The sequence below is a fragment of the Eurosta solidaginis genome, chromosome 4 (genome assembly GCF_040869045.1).
Source record: "Eurosta solidaginis isolate ZX-2024a chromosome 4, ASM4086904v1, whole genome shotgun sequence".
NCBI lineage: Eukaryota > Metazoa > Arthropoda > Insecta > Diptera > Tephritidae > Eurosta > Eurosta solidaginis.
Window position 1 is genome coordinate 141776551 of NC_090322.1, and position 19996 is coordinate 141796546.

At 41.8% G+C, this 19996-nt stretch overlaps 1 protein-coding gene across 1 annotated transcript in view; it reads right to left on the reverse strand.

Moving 5' to 3' along the window:
• The window catches only part of Dhc16F (Dynein heavy chain at 16F), a 77534-nt gene extending 63112 nt beyond the window's left edge, over positions 1 to 14422 (reverse strand). The window contains exons 1-2 of the mRNA XM_067779606.1: positions 14118 to 14422; positions 648 to 994 (exon numbers count right to left, since the gene is read on the reverse strand). Coding sequence (XP_067635707.1) covers positions 648 to 994; positions 14118 to 14422 — 652 coding nt within the window. The remainder of the gene's footprint in view (positions 1 to 647; positions 995 to 14117) is intronic.
• Between the last annotated feature and the right edge of the window lie 5574 nt (positions 14423 to 19996).

Sequence of the window (19996 nt, forward strand, 5' to 3'; positions counted from 1 at the left end):
TGGAGGCTGAACTTTCTGACTATGACGCCTTGACGTTGAAATCGGCAAGCTCAATCGTGGGAGCAGCGGTTTTTGAACATTTGTACTTGGCGACGTATTCTCTCTTCCACCAGAAAATGTCACAGGTTTCAATGGTTTTATTGCACTGCCCATCGCATTTTTTTAAGGGCGGTGATGTCAGCTCATGCCTTCACGAAGGAATCAACCACCGGCATCCTCCGAATAATGGCATCGGTCATTCATGAGCATAGTCTACAACTAAAGGTCTTTAAACGATTGAAAGGGTTGTCATCAAAAATGGGTGCCACTACCGCGTCTGGGACTTATGCCTGCTTGTTATACCCAGCTGTACTTGTACACAGGGTATTATAACTTTTATTGGGTAACGGCTCTTTTTAAAATAAGGTTTTATATAGCGGGTTAATGTTTTGTTAACCGCTTGAACAGCAACTCCATTGGTGAAAATAGATATCGTCTTCCATATATCAAAATAATCAGAGTCGAATAAAATTTCGATTGTGCCATGTTCTCCGTGCATTTGTGACACGTTGGCATAATGAAAAAGTGGGATACCCCTGCCAAATTTGGTACACAGGTTTGCTGGTCTTTTTAATTAATTAATATCTAATACTCTCATAAGTTCTTACCTGCAACATTAACGAAAGTAAGCTTCATTAATTGCACAATATCTGCACGAAATCGTAGAATAGCTTTAGCCAATGGTGGTATCGCAATAAATAGATGATCGTGAAGATAAGCGCGAGCTTCGCTTTGCTTGCGCCACTTAACGGTTTTCTCCCAAACCTTGAAACCTTTCCACACGCGAAAAACTGCAAAACTGTGTATCTTTATGATGCTCAAAAATTGTTGGAACTCTTGCTGCCATTGCATGAGTGGCGTGAAGAAGTTCTCGGACAAATGCCAATAGGTAACGCCATGTCGACTCATCGTGAAATAATGATATTTATTTGGAAGTTCTTCATATTTTACTTCCCTGTAAAGAGTCACAGAAATTAAGGAAATTATTCGAATAGCAATTATGAAAATGAGAGTTTATTCTCCTTTAGCAGACATACTGGGACACCAATGCCAAGCCGGTTGTCAGCGCAGTGAGTTGAGTCCGGTTTTTCAGAATTTGATTAAGCTAAGCTTAAACTAAGTTTGTTTAAAATTTAGTCAAATTAAAACTCCAGAGCAGTTTTCAGTCACAGTTTAAGGCCGCCTAACGGCCTTTTTGTACGGAAATATTGGTTTTTTATTATCTCGATAATTTGTAGATACGCCAACAGTTGGATTTTGTTTACCCAACAAACATGAAAGAATATTTCTCCAGCCTAAGAGAAATATATATCTAGTTCTTGAGTTGATATCCAATATCATTCTCTAATTATTCCCAAACCTGATAGTTCTCAAGTTGATATTCAACCTCATACTCCAATAACTATCCAACCTTTGAGAAATTTTAAAAATCTATAGTTTTCGACGTCATTCTCAAATTATTCTCCAACCTTTGAGAGATTTTGAGAAATGTACAGTTATCAAAAGAATATCCAACACATTTCTTCAGTTGATATACTACATTATACATATATAGTCGATCCCATGGTTAGGTTTTTTTTACCTTAGGTCCCTACACGCTAGCCGCGCTTCGAGAAAATGTATTATTTCTTTTCTTGTATCTTTTCATGTACATAACTTGAATTTAAAATTATTATTAATATATACATACATGTGAATATAGTTAGTGATATAATTTTATGAAACAATACTGTCTACAACTGGATGCAGACGTGAGGTTAAATTTCAGGTATTTAACTTAGAATACAGAAATGAATGTTTGTTATTGCAATGAATTAAAGATTTTTAGTGTACTAAATATATTTCTAATAAATTTTTTGAAAGACTCGATCAATTCTTGATTCCGTGAAATATCTATTATGTTGTATGGTTGTATGTTGAGCTCCTTGCAAAGGGTTTCATGAATTCTTCTCGCATTCTGGTACCTGGAACACGAGTAGATTAAGTGACAAATTGACTGTGCTTCTCCTTCGTTGCATGGACATAAGTCTGTATCAATAATATGGAAGCGCTTCAAGTAAGCTTTGCAGAAACTGTGACCAGTTAAGCACTGCGTCACTTCGAATGAAACTACAAATCTTTCACTATATATCTCTGCTTCCTTTGGCGACTGGAAGAACATTTTTGTGGTACTGCCTGTCGTTTCATCTGTGTATTCACGACGCCATGCTTCTTGCGTTTCTTGCTGTATAATTGCTTTAGTATAGCTCATAGGAGACTTTTTGTAAACAGTACTTGTAGGTAGCCCTGCCGCTTCCTTGGCTGCTTTATCTGCTTGCTCATTTCCATCGATGCCAGTATGAGCTTTTACCCAAAAAAAATTTATATGGTTTTTTTGACGTAGAAAGCACAACCGCTTATGTATTGACGCTATTAATGGCGTCGTACTGCTTCTATTTTTGATAGTTTCAAGACATATTGGCTATCACTAAAAATTTGTAGGTTTTGTGTTGCCAAGTACCTTTGAGCCTAGAATAGCGCAGAATCGATTGCGTACGCTTCAGCTTGGAAAACGCTGCATGCATTGTGAAGCTTAAATATTTCTTTTTCAGAAGTTCCATCTGGATGGATGATAACAAAGGCGGATCCGCATTCTTTCGTTTCTAGTTTGCTTCCGTCTGTAAAGATTTGTGTGGTATGATGTGCTATTAAGCTGTCAATTCCGGTCTGTCTGCTGATTTTGCTATATTCAATGGTTTGCCGATCGGCTGGGTGTAGCAAGTCTTTCGGATGTATATCTCTATCTAAATCAACTTCTACTGGTAACCCAGTTTTTCCGCCTTGTTTTTTGATCTCGTATATTTTGCTTATTTCTGCAACTTTAAGATGGAGTGGCGTGAACGTAGCTAGTGCTAGTGCAGAAGTTGCGGACACAGTGTGAAAGCCACGTATCGCCTTTATTAGGGCTGGGACTATCCGCATATTCGAATATCCGGATATCCATACGGATATACGTTGACACGGATAAAAACCGGACAGCATGGATATCCGGTTAATATTCGTTTGTTAAGCTATCCGGATATCCGGATTTATGGAGATCCGGTTAATAACCGTATTTTTGGATATCCAGTGAAAGCAACAAATTGATGTACCATATATGTTTATTTAACATTAATAACAATAAATTCGTGGGGCATTTAAATCAATTAACAACGTTGTTTCACAATATAAACAAATGGCACTGTTCTTATTTTCACTTGTTTGTAAAATTGTGGCTTTTTAATTTTTGACGTTAATTTAATAATCTACAAACATATTTTGTGAATAATTTTTCGATGTTTGCTTCGTTCAATTCTCATATACAGATATTCAACTTAAATATTCCAGTATCCGGACATACGGATCTCCGGATTTTCCGTTTACGTATCCGGATAGACGAACAACGGTTTTTTGCTTAGCTATCCGGTATTCGAATATCCGGTTTATCCGGATAGTTGAAAAATCCGGATGCAGTTCACAGCCCTAGCTCTTATAGCGAAACTTCTTTGAAAAGATCGGAGAAGCTTACGAACGCATTAGTAGTTAGTTGCTCCTCCCCATGTATGTAGGTCTCACATATGTATTTGCATATATTATTAAAAATTCGTTGCGTTTTTCCAATAATATAGCGTGCATGGCTGATAAAATTTAAATTGGTATCTATTCAGCCCTATTCTGTATTTCGACTTGGATTGGAATTTTTTCGATTTGGCAATTTTGGTATTCTGTGTTCCAATCTCTTTGGATCCAACTTCGAATCGTTCGATTTTGTGTATTCTGCATTTCGATCGTAGTTCCGTTTTTCTAAGTTGCAAATTAGTTGGTGGAAAAATATTTTATTTTTATTTTTTTTATTAATTTATAACAGAATTTTAACAAAAATGTAAGTAAAACTTGTTAAGAAACGTAGAAGGCTTGATGATGATTGTTTTTTATATGTTTCCAGGTCAAAAACAACATGTCGACTTCGAAGTCCTTGGACGTATTTGCTCCGCAAAAGTATCTAACACATACTTATTATTAAGTCGACAGTTTTTTTTGAACCTTAATAAGAAAATAAGTCATTAAACTTTACCACTTTTAAGTTCAATTTCTTACAATTCGTCACTCATCTCAAATGGATTACACAAATCTCGCAATATTTGCCTTTCCATTCTCGCCTGGCTATTTTCGTATGTGTTGCTTTTCAACTCCATAAATAATGCCGCGTCTATTGATTCCATTATAATAGACAGCTACAATTTGTGTCTGTTCGTTGGGTCCAGTTATATGCCAAAGCAAGCTGCCAGAGTAGAGGAAGGTGAAGCGAAAACGTAAACAATCCTTGCGTAAAGAATAAATAAATCTTTATAAAGTATTTTAGGCCAGTGCAATGAAATTAGCATCCACAAAATTCAGAAAATATCAACTATATTCGTGCAGGAATCCGTTTTAACAAAACTTGGTGGCCACGGTAGGGAATTGGCCAAAAGAACGACAAAAACACACTTACAATTATGAAAGCACTTCACTCAAAAAAATATAACACTGCTGAAATATATTCTATTGCTTTTTTTTGTACAAACTGGCCTGGATAATAAAATATAAACGTTTTTCAGTGTTTTTTACAAATTTTCTTTAATTTATTTTGTTCCAATTTTCACACATTCCGTACAAACAGCTGATTTCGAAAAATTATTTGCTCTTCCTCTTCTCGTTACGATTCCGTCGTAATGCAGAATACCCAATTTCGATTTAAGCGGAGCGTAGAACGGGAACGTAATAGAAATGCAGAATAGGGGTGATTATAACTCCGAGAAGTTTTATAGACTCTACCAACGGCAAGTTAGTTCCATTTAAGTAAATTTTCGCTTTTCTATTCTTGCGTAAACGCTACTGCCTTCGTTTTGTCATCACCAAATTGTAGTTTGACATCGTTTCCCCATTGATGTGTTTGGCATAAATCAGCATTAGCTATACATTCGAGCTGCGCGCGTGTTTTTGCAGACACGGTAAGGAGCACATCTTCGGCAAATGCTTGAATTTGGCATCCATTTGGTAGTGGCATGGTCAGTAGGCTATCTAAAATTATATTCCAAAACATAGGACCACATATGGAACCTTGGATACACCCTTTTGACATTGATTTTTTGGTAGTGGCATCAGCATATTCTAATCTAACTGATCGGTTATCTAGATACGTTTAATTAAGTTATAAATATTTGATGGAGTACGTTGGCATTCCAGCTGTTGAAAATTATAGGCCACCAAGCATTATCAGAGAGACGCAAATCACCTGGTATTTCTGGCTTCTTCTTTCTTTTATATGATGGATTGCGTTGTATAACGCGTCGGTTGTCGACGTTTGCTGTTTAAAGCCAAATTGCTTATTAGACTACAAGTTATTGCTTTATAAGTGGAAAGTCAACCGCTTAGTGAGTAGTTTTTCCAACACTTCGCCTAATATTGGTAAAAGCCCTATTGGTCTGTATGATGATACATCACCAGCCACTTTATTGGGTTTTGGTATCACTTTGACATACGCTTCTTTCCATGCCTTCGGAAAGTAACCAATCTTTAAAGAAGCGTTGTATAGTTTAGTTATTAAATCAGAATAGTCATTGATTACCTCCAAACATATATCTGATGTCAGGTGATCTAATACAGGAGCTCTATCAGGATTCATTGTATTAATAGCCTCGGCGACCTCGGCTTCTCTCAAGTCTTTATCGTCAGGTGTACTTATGCTATTTTTTACTTAACTGCGGATTTCACGCTGGCGTCTGGGTCGAAGTGCTGCAGTAGAACGTTTGCTGTTTTGATACTGGTCTCTGTGGTACTTCCTGCATGGTGCAGTGTCGTGGGCGGACGCTGTACGGGTGCATCTTTTATGATTCTATTTGTGACCGACCGAACATCTCCTTTACCCTGGTTGTTGCAAAAATCTCTGAAATATTGTATTGAAGCTGCATTCAGTGTTGCTGCATACTCGTGCTTTGCATCGGAATGCATTTTAGCATGGTTAGGTTAGGTTAGGTGATAGCTGCCCTAATAATGGAAGCTCACTTGGACAACATGAAGGTCCATTGTGATACCACATGCAATAAAATATTGGTAACATAGGTATAGTTACTTAGAGAATCGTTGGGTAGCAACGATAAAGCTCCGAATTATACCGATCTCAACTTTGGATAAATCCTCGGGAGATCCAAGTGAGTCGCGACAGAAGTACTTTCGCCTAGTTCTGGAAAAAGCTGGGCAATGAAGCATAAATTTATTTTGTGATTCCACCTCATCATCCTCCATACAGCTGCAGCAGGATGAAGTTTCCAGGATATTGAGACGTGCCGCATGAATACCCATGGTAAAGTGCCCTCTCAAAACCCCAATGACCATTGATAGTTGAGCCTTAGTGAACCACTTTCGGCCAGAAAGATTTTGCTACCCTGCAAGAGGTGGTGTCCGCCCAACGATTGCTGAGCTGACTCGAGGCCCAGCTATGGAGCCATGATAATTCCTCTTCTCCACTCCTCTCTCGGTGGAATGACTGGGGTTAAGGTTGTATAGAGAGCATCGATCCCATGGACGACTAACACATTTCAGCTTCTCGCGTGGAAGACTAACACGTTTCAGGTTCTCGAGAGGAAGACAGTTCATTAAGGAAAGCTTAAGTTCAGGCTTTGCAGGCTCGTGAGAATATTTTTGCAAAGTTATGCAAAAAACATTATGTTATCTATTTTAATCAATATATCGGAAACCATAGGTGGCACATGAAAAGTTTAACACTAGTTTTATTTGTGATATAATTTTCTACATTTTTTCCGTGGTCATCTTTTTATAAAATAAACTCATAAAAAATATTACTGTAAAAATGAATATTTTCATTGTCGGATACACTTTTTCGCGAATATATAGACCCCACTTCATTATTAACGAAAGCCCCACGGGCCATTGCTGGATCTTCAGAGCAATAAGGCTTCTGTCCGGTTTCTACCATAGAAGAACCCGAGATAGCTGCTTTCGCCAGAAAATTGTATCTGACTGATTTAAAAAAAAGTTCCTGCATCAGCCATCACGATCCCTGTTGGGGGTTACCCAGCTGATTAAGGGACCTGGAATAACTTCTTTGGGTGTTAGGAGCGCCTCTCCGTCTATGTACTCAAGGTTGAAGCATTGAATAGCCAATTTCGTGTTTTTGGGATTTTTATATAGTAACTAGAGTAGCCGGAATACTTTGTGAAAGAAAACCGGTTTACCTACGTATCTTTAAAAAGAGATCCTCGCTTTCAGTATTCACTTTCTATCCCATTGAGATTGAGTTTTCCTAGGACTCTGCCGTGAAAGTGCATAATCCTGGCCTATCTCCATACAGCTCCTAGATAGTTAGATTCTGAAAGGTTAAATCAGAGACGTCTTTGGTTAAACCATGATGTAGAGAATATGTAGGTGTAATTAGATGTTTTCGTTTGAGTTTAGCTTTGCTACTTTTTGTTTATTCAAGAGGAAGGGAAGACAAAATTGACTTACAAATACGATTTTAGTTGCAAAACATCGCCGAAATTATTGCCATTTCTCCGAAGCAAGCGAACATTTAACACAGCCAGGAGATGAATTATTTTCCAACAGGGAGGACCAAAGTATTAAGAACTCATAAAATCAGAGAGGCCAGTGGAGTTTGTAAATGAAATTCAGCGATCACGTGCTCCCGAGGCTCAGAAAAATATTGCCTGAAAATCATGCGTATTGGTGATACATCCTTCTTTTTGCCGATGAATATTTACTCATATTTTCCAAATTGGACTGTTTAGGACTGACATCTACGCCGTTTCGCCTCATACGAGGGCGGCGGGATGTCGGTGACCAAGAACTGCCAACCCACTAATCCAGCGTGTTATGCGGACCGTGCCTATTGGACGATTTGCAGCCAGGGGATAAATTCGGCTGTATTCGAACGGAGCCTTCCCGATATCGGTCCACCTCGGGAAGTATTAATGGCCTTATCACAGTAAGGGGCGCTGCTGTGGCGGACGGTTCTTTCCCCGTATATAATACTGGACCGCTGAGCCCGCCTTGTCGGGCAGGTGGTCGTACGACCAAGATGAACGACTTATTACCTGACTGTAATAAGGACGATGTAAAGAGGAGGACTGAGTCGCAATCCAAGGACGACAAATACGAATTAAGCGATGCGTCGGACTCGGGGAGCGAGAGTAGTGCTGATTCAATGAACTCCGTGTTGGAGAAGCACACAAATGAAAACGGAGTAGAAGAGTGGAGAAGGGTACGGAGCAGAGGAAGTAAAAGGGCTCTCCCGCAGTACCGTGCAGCACTAAGAATTGTACAACGCTTGGAAGCAGTGGTCGACCCAACAGAAGCGGAGATCGAGCGCTTGGAATGGGCCCATGAAGCGGTAGAAATAGGTCGAAGGCAATTCGAAAGGTTTGCTGCGAGATACCCTCGGTACTGCAACCGGTACGAGGAGGATGAAGCGTGGAATGGCAGAATGAAGAGACAACGTTCGGCGGAAGGCGACAAGCCTGCTTTCAAGAGGCAGAAAGGACCCAGTGCTATAGCCGCGAGGCAGGGCAGTCGCATAGACAAGACAAGTAGGTCCAAAGCTGTAAGACAGATGGGCTCCAATAGCGAGGTAGCAACTACTTGGAAAGCTGCGAGTCAGAGGGAAGTTCCAATTAAGGAAGTAGGAGATAAGCCAAAGGGAGATAACGCTAAGACTCCGGCTTTCTCGGAAGCGCTAAAGGGAGTTAACGCTAAGACTCCGGCTTTCTCGGAGGTGCCAAAGGGAGATAACACTAAGACTGCTGCTTTTCCCGAGAAGATGAGTGATGTGGCAAAGCAGTCACTGACTGTGGCGCTGGTTGATCGTAGCAGTCCTTTCGGACAAATGACTACTGAAAGGTGGAGATCTGTGGAAAGAAGCTGATTAGCTTAATGCTTAAGATGATGCGGGAACAACCAAGTAAGCCCCTTCCAACCTTTGATTCGGGGGGATGGTATATTGGTGTGAAGTTAATAGCGTGCGACAACATCGCGAGCTTGCGGTGGCTGGAGGAAGTGGTTCCAAACCTCCAAAGGCAAGGCACGAACGCGCGGTTTGAGGTGGTGGATAAAGCGCAAATCCCCACCGTACCAAAAGTTAAGGTATGGATACCATGCGTGATGAAGTCGGAGGATACACTGCGACTTCTGCAGAATCAGAATCCGAACATACCGACACAGGATTGGAAGGTACTTACTGTATCTCGGCCTACCGAGGATGGTCAGTTCTACATCTTCCAAATAAACAAGCAGGCGGGGATATTTTGTACACGCAGCTTGGTAAAATGTCCTTTGGCACCGGCAAAATTTACATGCGACTCAGGAAAAGAAGTCCCGAGGATAAAAACCCTAACACGCTAGAGGTGGGCGAAGTCGAAAAGGACCTAAAAAGCCTAAGGGAAAAAAGACAGGTGGAGGTCCCCGACGTCACCACGAACGTGCTAGAAGAGGACCAACCGCTAAATGGAGCTGTGACTCGCACAGAGGAACACCCTGCACAACAGCCACTAGAGGCTAAAGGGGGCCTCGAATACTCTAAACCAAAAGGGCAAGGGGAGGACGACGACGTCAAGACGAAGGTGCTGGAGGGGGAAAAACAGCCCAATGGTGCTGCGAGTCCTACAGATAAACGTCCAACACATTAAAGTGGCGTCGAGCGAACTCCTCCTAACCCTTGAGGAGGGTTCGTTTGACGTGGCGCTGATCCAGGAGCCGTGGATCTCATCGGGAAGAAAGGTTTCTGGACTTAGCGCGCGCGGGTTTGGCGTTTACTACGCGCAAACGGAAGGACGGGTGCGAGCTGTAGTAATGGTAAGGAAACAGCTGCATTCATATATGCTGTCTAATTACACCACTGAGGATCTCGTAGCGGTGGCCGCTGAGCAAAAGAATAAGCAAGCATTTATCCTGGCGTCCTGCTACATGGCCCATGCTGCGGAGGTCCCACCGATGGAGTGCAAAAAGCTAGTACAGGAGGAAGGGCGCAAAGGGCGGTTGGTCATAGGCGCAGATGCAAATGCGCACCACAATGCGTGGGGAAGAGCAGATACGAACGAGAGAGGCGAATCTCTGTTTTGTTTCATCCTGCAAACCAATTTGCAGATAGCCAACAGGGGAAATGTCCCTACGTACATTGGTCCAACATCCAGCAATGTTCTGGTTATTACGTTTAGCTCCGAGCGTGATATATCAAGGTTTGATTGTATGGTTCTTGACAGACCATCCTTCTCCGACCATGCGTATATCAGCTTCAACATCCCCCTAAAGAGGGTAGAGAAGGGAGGAACCTTTAGAAACCCTAGGTCAACAAACTGGAATAAATTCCAGAAACATGTAGAAACAAAACTGGGACAACCCAAAGAGGTTGCTAATGTAGAGGAACTGGAGGAGTCGAATGAATTCCTAACAAGGACGGTTATGACTGCGTATAACAAAGCTTGCCCTCTAAGAAGATTCAGAGGAAAAGCAAAGCCGCCATGGTGGAGCAATGAGCTGAGTCTTCTAAGAAGACAGGTAAAAGAAATGTTGAAGCTCGCAAAGACCGGGGAAAGCGAAGGGTGTCGGGACGAGTACAGGGACCTACTGAGGATCTACAAGCGTGAAATTACCAGGGCGAAGAGAAACTCATGGACAAGTTTCTCTACGGACATAGAGTGCTCCAGCGAAACAGCACGGTTGAAAAAAGTGCTAGCAAAGGGAAACATAGTCCAGGGACTAAAAAAGAAAGAGAACGGGGAATGGTCACGTAATAGTGAGGAATCCCATGAGGTGATTCTCGATACACATTTCCCAGCGGGAGACGGTTTAGAGGAGCCAGCAGACATCACTCACACTTCGATCACGGAGCTAGTAGTGCCGGGCTTGGTGACCGATACCAAGATCGAGTGGGCAGTGAAGACGTTTTCTAAGTTTAAATCGCCGGGCCCAGATGGTATATTCCCGGCCATGCTTCAAGTCTCAAGTAGGGCGGTCGTGGAATGGCTTAAAGTAATATCCGATGGGTGCATACGAGTGAATCATGTACCGCACTCTTGGAGAACTGCTCGTGTAGCTTTTCTACCAAAGGCGGGGAAGATCGGTCACGTGTATCCCAAAGACTATAGACCCATTAGCTTAACATCATTTCTGCTCAAAACCTTTGAGAGGCTGATAGATGTGTACATAAAGGCCAACGTGGCTGAAAAGCTGCTCTCCACAACACAGCATGCGTACACCAAAGGTAAGTCGGTAGACACCGCATTGCATAGGGTGGTAATAAGCATAGAGAAATCCCTGGAATATAAGGAGTATGCTCTAGGAGTCTTCTTGGACATTGCCGGGGCTTTCAATAATGTTGCAAAATGGGCGATTATGGATGGTCTTAATTACATTAAAGTACATCCTGCCTTAATCATATGGATCGGCTGCATGTTAAATTGCAGAAAGATTACATCACAATGGGGATTGTACGAGGCCACAAAATCAGTGGACAGGGGCACGCCGCAGGGAGGGGTGCTATCACCTCTGCTGTGGACGCTGGTCATCAACCAACTGCTCAGGCAATTCGATGAGGGATCCGTAAAACTTACGGCTTACGCAGATGACGTTGCAATTGTCATAAGTGGAAAGTGCCTTCCAACGATTAGTTCTTTGATAGATCGGGCGCTTCGCGATGTTCATACCTGGGCATCTAATGTCGGATTGAAAGTCAATGCGGAGAAGACGGATATGGTCTTGTTAACAAAGAGGTATAAGGTCCCAAATTGGACCAGGCCTAAGTTAGGAGGGGTGACCTTACAGGAGAAACCTTGCACAAAATATTTAGGAATCATCCTAGACAATAAGCTGTCATGGAAGCTCAACGTGGAGGAGAGGGTCAAGAAGGCCTCAACGGCACTCTATGCATGTAAAAGAATGCTGGGGTGTACGTGGGGCCTATCGCCCTCTCTTTCTCATTGGGTTTTTACAGCGATTGTAAGCCCTATTCTATACTATGGAGTTCTTGTTTGGTGGAAAGCCACACAAAAAACAACATACCTCAAAAAATTAGAGGGGGTATGCAGACTATCGATGCTTAGCATTACGGGAGCCCTGAAAACAACCCCGACGGCTGCACTGTATGTCATTTTGCACATCCCACCTATAGACCTGGTAGCAAAGAACAAAGCGTTAACGACCGCAACCAGGCTCGGTGCTTCGGGCCAGCTTGAGCGCCGACCATATGGCCATAGTAGTATAGCGTCATCAATCGCAAGACGAACAGACTACATGATTCCCTATCTGCGCTTCGAGGGAGATCTTAAGGCCACAATAGAGGTGGACGGTTGGAGCAAGGGTGCGCAAATGGCGGACGACCGATACATGTGTACACCGATGGTTCCAAAGTAGTGGAAGGAGTAGGGTCTGCGGTATACTGCGCTGATCCGGAAATAAGCAGATCCTACAGGCTGTCGGATTACTGTAGCGTTTTCCAAGCAGAAATATTAGCCGTAACCAAAGCAGTAGAAACCCTGGACGAGAATAGCTTAAGCTGCAACCGTGTTAACTTTTATATTGACAGTCAAGCAGCAATTAAGGCAATAATCTCGCATAGCACAGCATCTAAATGCGTGTTAGAGTGTAAGCAGTCTCTGGAGAGAATCGGGACAGGGAGAAGCATACATCTATATTGGGTTCCAGGGCATATGGGAATAGATGGGAATGAAAAAGCGGACGAACTAGCTAAAAAGGGCGCATCCCTTGAAGCTTGCTCCGTAGATATCCCAATTAGATTGGGCGAGATTAAGCGAAGTCGAGAAGTGCACATGATCGACCAAGCGGGAAAGGCGTGGGTTCAATCGCGGGGCTGTAAAGTGTCGAAGATTATGTGTAGGTCCTTAGACTAACACAGTTGCTCCTATCATTAAAAAGAGAGGACTGTAGGCTCATGACGGGTATTCTGACTGGACACTGCCTGCTGGCGTCACATGCCTTTAAACTAAGCTTGGTCAGTGATAGCAGATGTAGGAAGTGCGGGTTGGAGGAGGAAACGATCGAGCACGTTCTGTGCTCGTGCCCTGCGCTTGCCATGCTAAGACTCCAGCTATTAGGAGTGATACAGCTGTCAGATATAGAAGCAGCAAGTGGCTTAAGTCCTAGGAAGCTTCTAGTATTTGCCAAGAGGACGGAGTTATTTTATAACATAAGTCCTGGTTTTTGATAGGGTTTTTCAGTTTGGTCGTTAAAACAAATTTCTGGTAACACTACGGACTCAATCAGTCTATGTGAGGTCCTCATGGTCCGGCCAGTTCAACCTACCTACCTCCCAAATTGGGATACCTGCCAAAGTTATGACATATGGCCAAAGTTAGCTTCATTCAACTTTCATGTTTTTTTAAGGACTTCGGCCTTTTGAACTTTAAATTGATCAGAACATTTGTGACCAACTGCTCTTGGTTTGTGGTCATGAGTAGCTCCACCAATCGCACACCTCTTGGATGTGAGGGATGTTATGCTTTTTATTGCTCTTTTGGCGAGGTTGGTTAATATATACTCCTAAAGATTATCTTCAATTTATTTTGATAAAGGCAGTGCCATATAAAGTATGGTCCGAGAATGTCTGACTTAGCTCTCGAATTATCTATTTATTTGATTATATGAAACTAGCCAGACTTTCAAGGAATAAATAAATCTTGGATCTCTTGGCCCGTATGCGCACTTGCGACCTGGGTTTGATAAGCGATAAAGTTATCTGTTCTCTTCACCAGTTGCAGTCTGTGGTTGGACAGGTGGTCTTAGCTAAGTGAGCTAGTTAAGCTTAGCTAAGACTAGTTTGAAACGGCCTTTCAAGGGATTGCGAAACGTTCAAAGCTAATGAACGGTGCAAAGGCTAATTCATGTTCGAAGATCGGTTTGTTGCAGCTGCATTCAGGATGACGAGGTGGACTTGTTGATTGGACTTGCGTTTGAATGCCCGATGTTTTTATTAAAGGCGTCTTTGTCAATACTGTCTCTCAAGGAGTACAATTTAATTTTAATTAATATACAAAAACCTCAATAATACTTACTTCAAACTGTAGGGTGTGAAATATTCACTAGATTTATCCAGCATGTAAGTAAGGTAAATGAAACGATCATCGGGGAATTCACGCACCCGATTGACCAATTTGTTCAAATCCGGTATGAGTGATGCACCCGTTTTCATTGTAAGTGCAGACAGTTGTTTTCCGGGCTTAGATTCATTTGTGCTGGGTCTTTTACTACCCGGTAAATTGACTCGAAGTGTTGGCCTTCTACCCTTCAAAGGTGCATATCGTATTTCATTCTCTTTTGCTTTTGAACGCAGTTTCTCCATTTTCGAACTTTCCGCCATGGTTTTGCAAGTTTCTCGATTTTCCAACAACAGTTGAATTTACGTTTATCCTTTTTGTAATTTTTTTTTGACAAATATTGGCAACAATTCTTATTTTTTTTTATTTTTCAACAGCTTTCAATGAAAATGTTTTAAAAAATGTTGAATTTATTTTGTTTATGTTTTGTGTTGTCAGAAACATTTCCATGACAACGCTAGTTTGTTCGATTTGAATTTCGTATTCTTTGTGGTGTTAGCTTGCGATGTGCTGCCAGATTAACAGAAGTTCTGAATTGGACAAGTAGATATCGCACGTTTTATTGTAATCAAATTTTAACTTTTTGGGAAAACGGAAACAAAGTTTTATGTTTTCATACAAAGTCAACTTTGGTGGTTATTTTTGTCCCTTCTAGGATTCTGTATTACTTACATATTTAATTGCCGCTTAACCGTTTAAAGGGTTACGGCCGTACAATAAGGCGCGCAAGTCGCTTATTCGCTCTGCCAACTGCCGCCAATTGGTCACACCAAGGGAGTTTCAATTCGTTTTCCACCTGGTCCTACCAGCAGATTGGGGATCAATGTCTTCCTCTGCTCCCATAGGCGGGTTCCGATAAAAATACTTTCTTAGCTGGAGCGTCATCTTTCATCTGCATAACATGGTCTAGCCAGCGTAGCCGCTGCGTTTTAATTCGCTGGACTATGTTGATGTCTGCGTAAAGCTCCTACAGCTCATGATTAAATCGTTTTCGGTACTCGCCATCGCTAATGCGTAGAGATACATAAATATTTCGATGAGCTTTTCTTTCGAACACTCATGGCCCATGCTTCTGCACCATATAGCAGGACGGGTACGATAAGTGACTTGTAGAGTATGATTTTCGTTTGCCGACAGAGGACTTTACGTTTCAATTGCCTACCTAGTCCAAAGTAGCATATATTGGCAACAGTAATTATTCGCTGGATTTCAGAGCTGATGTTGTTGTTAGTGTTAATGCTGGTTCTCAAACAAACGAAGTCTTTTACTATTTCGAAATTATGGCTTCCAACAGTAGCGTTGTTGCCAAGGCGCATATGCGCTGACTATGCTCGATGACAGGAGGTACTTCGTTGCCGGTTTAAGCTCTGCAGCTAGTATAATTTTCTCCAGCATCAAATTAATGAGGCCGTACGATAGGCGGTGGCGCTGTCTGAATTATCGTTAAGTTTTGAAAGGCTCGGAGAGGCCTTTCCCAATTCTGACTGAGCTGATCATGTTATATAAGTTTTGCGGGGAAACCAAATTCAGACATAGCGCATATAGGCAGCTCCTTTTCGTGCTGTTGTTGTTGTTGTTGTAGCGATAACGTTTCTCCCCGAAGGCTTTTGGAAGTGTATCGATGTGATGGTCCTTTGCCGGATACAGATCCGGTAGGCTCCGGTAACACAACACCATTAAGGGGCTCGCCCGACCATCTCGGGAACGATTTATATGGCCATATTAAACCTTCAGGCCATCCCTCCCTCCCAGCCGCCAAGTTCCATGAGGAGCTTGGGGTCGCCAGAGCCTCGTCTGTTAGAGAAACAGGATTCGCGGCGGATAGGTGAGGTTGACAATTGGGTTTGGAAAAGCTGTATATTGCGCTGGCAACCTGAAAGGGTTGCGCTACACAGCCCCTTGAATCTAGTTTTTAGTCGCCACTTACGACAGGCATACCTACCGCGGGTATATTCTGACCCCCTAACCCGCTGGGGCTTTTCGTGCTGTCGAAGGCGACTGTAAAATCAATGAATAAGTGATGTGTTTCGACCCTTTTTTGGCGGGTTTCTTCCAAGATTTGGCGAATTGTGAAAATCTAGTCGATGGTAGATTTACCAGGACTGAAGCCGCACTGACAAGGTCCAATCAGCCGATTCACGGTGAGCTTCACTAATTCGCACAATACATTAGAAGGACCTTATATGCGATATTAGGAAGGCCTATTCCGCGATAGTTGGCGCAGTTTGCAGTATTCCCTTTCTTGTGGACTGGGCAAAGAACACTTAGATTCCAATCGTCGGGCATGCACTCGTCCGACCACATTTTGCAAAGAAGTTGATGCATTAGCCTTACCAACTCCTCGCCGCCGTATTTTAATTGCTCCGCAGGTAATCCATCAACGTCCGTGGCCTTGCTTTTAATCTGGTTATTGCTATTCTGACTTCGTCATAATCAGGTTGGGGACATTTATTCCATCATCATCGATTGCGGGGTCGGGTTGTCATCGCTGTGCAGTAAATCGCAGGCTCTATTTAAGAGAGCAGAGAAATGTTACCTCCATAATCTAAATACTCTCTGGACCCCGGTTACAAGGTCGCCGTTTTCGTTCTTACAAGAGTTTTCCACAGACTTAAAATCAGGGTTGGGCCTGTAAACTGTTTACATTGTTTACAGCTATTGTTTACATGTAAAAAATGTAATTGTTTACGTAAACAATTCATTTTTGTAAACATTTGTAACCAATTCATTTTTTTTTGCTTTTTTTATGAGTCAGAAACAATTTACTACCAATTAAGTATTTTCACTATTTTTCAAAGAGTTATCCAAGATTGTAAAAAAATAATAAAAAAAACGCTTTAATATTTAGTATTTTAATATTTTTTATTCATTTTCACTGTCCGATTCTTCATTGTTTTTTTCAATTTTCATTTTACTATAAAAAAAAAGTAAATTTTTGAACCCTTCATACCTATATGACACTACTTTTTTTCGTGTATTTTTTCTTGTATTTTATCTTAAATTTTTTGTCGCACTCCCTCCTAATACGGCTTCAGTACTGGTGTAAGTGTGTAAACTATATTTAAAAAAAACTAACGAAACACAAGGAAAACAAAATCTAGTTCATTAAAAACAAACGAGTCACTTTGTATTTCGATAGGTTTTTTGACATTCGGCCGTTTTTTCTTTATTTTTTTCTGTTAAATGAAATATTGTTTTTAGTTTGAAAATTTGGTGCATAAAAACACAATTAAAATCAACTTTCTTGTGAAAAAAGTGAACCATTTGAGACCGAAATAATTTTCGCGTGTTATTTGCATTGTTTTTATTGTTAAAAATGTTAATGTAAAACATAAACAAAAAGAAAAACCATGGCTGAATCACTAAATTTGGGGGAATAGTCGTCTCGCTTTTTCATGATATAAATTGTTTTTTATTTTGAAGCTCCGATAAAGTTTCGTCAGTTTTTTTTAGCTTGGAATCCAAGCAAAAATAAAATAGTGTCATATATGCTTCAAATCGATCTGTTTGACTTGACAGTTTACAATATAAGTTGAAATGACATATGCTGGTAAATTTACAATTGTTTACAATTATTTACAATTGTTTACAATGAAAGTGTAAACAATCCAAAAAATGTTGTAAACGCGCAACCCTGCTTAAAACCTTCCGTCTGTTGCCGAATTTTTTGATAAAATTTTCGGGCGTTATTCCAGGTGACTAGCAGCTCAAGCTCCTCGCACTCACGCCTTTCTGCCTCTGCTCTTTTCTTCCTGAAAAGGTGTCTCACTTGCCTTTTCAACTCGCGATAGCGTCCACACACTCCTCTTGTTGCGCTCGCTTTTCACGTTGCCCTGTAGGCAGCGTCTTTTCTTTCGGTTGAAACGCGGCATTCTACATCGTACCAGTTGCTATTCCGTGGCCGCCGGTAACCAATTTTTTCTTCGGCGGCAGTACGAAGTGCTTTGGAGATATACTTCCACTGCTAACCCCAGCGAGTTAAGGGTTTAGAATATACCCGCGGCAGGTATGCCCGCCGTAAGAGGCGACTAAAATACCCAAATGCTTCAAGGGGTTGCGCAATTTGTAGCTTATTCAGCCCAATGGGTAACCTCACCTACCCCTGGGGAATCCTGCTTCTCTAACAGCCGAGGCTCTGGCGACCGTAAGTTCCTCATGAAACGATGTGTGGCGGCGGTATGGCCTAAAAGTTTAAATTTGGGCATATAAAATCATTCCCAAGATGGTCGGGCTTGTCCTTTATGGTGATCCTAATGAAATCTTCACTCAAAAACCTCTCTGAGAACGATCAATGGAATCGACCAGTTGGTAAATGTTTTACACAAATAAAGAAACTATAGGATTTGAGCGATCAAGGAATAACAATTGGGGCTATCTCGGAAGCGACGTACGCAACCGCATTACAAATGGGAAAACAAATCCGTAAAGTAGGTTAGGTTAGGTTGTAGCTGCCTTGGTAGGGGAGCACACTTGGTCAGCATGTAGGTCCGTTGCGTAGCAACGTAATAATTTCCATTGAGACCGATCTCACCCTTGGATAAATCACCCGTAGATCTAAGTGAGTCGAGACCGAGATAATTTCGCCCAGTTCTGGCAAAAGTTGGGCAGCCAAGCATAAAGTGACTCGATGATTCCACCTCATCATCCCCTATACAGCTCTAGCAGGATGAGGTTTAGAGTATATTTAGATGTTCCGCATAGACTCTCATTGGACAGTGTATTGTCAAAACCCCAATGACCACTTAAAGTTAGGCTTAAGCGAATCCAATCTTTCGGCAGACCTCCTGCCATCCACTTCTGGCTAGAAGGATTTTCCTACCCTACAAGAGATGGTGCCCGCTTAACGCTTGTTGAGGTGACTTGAGGCTTATCCATGCAGGAGCAGATCACAGGTGATCAGCGGAAGCCGAAATACTCACAGCCATTTTCACTCCGTTCGGTTATATCGATGCGAGTCGAAGGATCCGCTAGACAGTTGCCCAGGATATCACTAAAGCCCGTGGCCCATATAATCTGAATCATAAAATAGATCGATGTAATCGCAACCACACTCGATCGCACTCTAATTGTAGGCGTTGACAGCCGCTTGGCTATCCAAGTAAATGTTGAATTCCCTGGCCGTAGTAGCACTGGGTAGCATTTCATCCATCGCATCCTTAATCGCGTCAACTTCCGCTTGGAAGACGGTGCAGTGATCAGCCAACTTAAACCTGCTGCCTACACTTATCTCTTGAAAAAGGATCCACACACCAACCTTTCCGTCCAACTTCGACCCATCCGCGAACAACTTAACTCCCATTTCGGGAGAATGATTGCGTTGAAAATTGCATAGGGAGCAGCTGTCGGCACACAATAATCCGCCCGTCAGGGATAAAGTAAAACATGGTAAGAAGGTTAGAGTGCCTAGCCCCTATCACAAAACCTGACCAATAAAGTAGGTCACCTACAGTTTTTAAAAGAAAAGTCGGGTCCAAACTGACGACAAATCCTGGGCAGTCATATCACAATTGGAAAAGTTGAAAACTTGCCTATTTATTACCAAAACATAAGCCCTCGTGCATTCAAAACGAGAAGAAACAGAGAAAATATTAAATAACGGCATAAACGAGGAGAATCCATTAGAAAAATAGGGTTCATATAACTGCGCCTATCCCAGAAGAGGTACATCGAGCAAACTGGCCGAAAGATTAGAACAAGAGTATGTGAACACATAAGGGATTTTAGCAAGAAAATCAAACAAATACATTTCATAAGAAAAAAGTTTCATATGGAGTGCAAAAAAATGTGTTGTAACTTGAAAAGGGTTTCCATTGCTCTGAGTTTTGAAATTTTTTTCT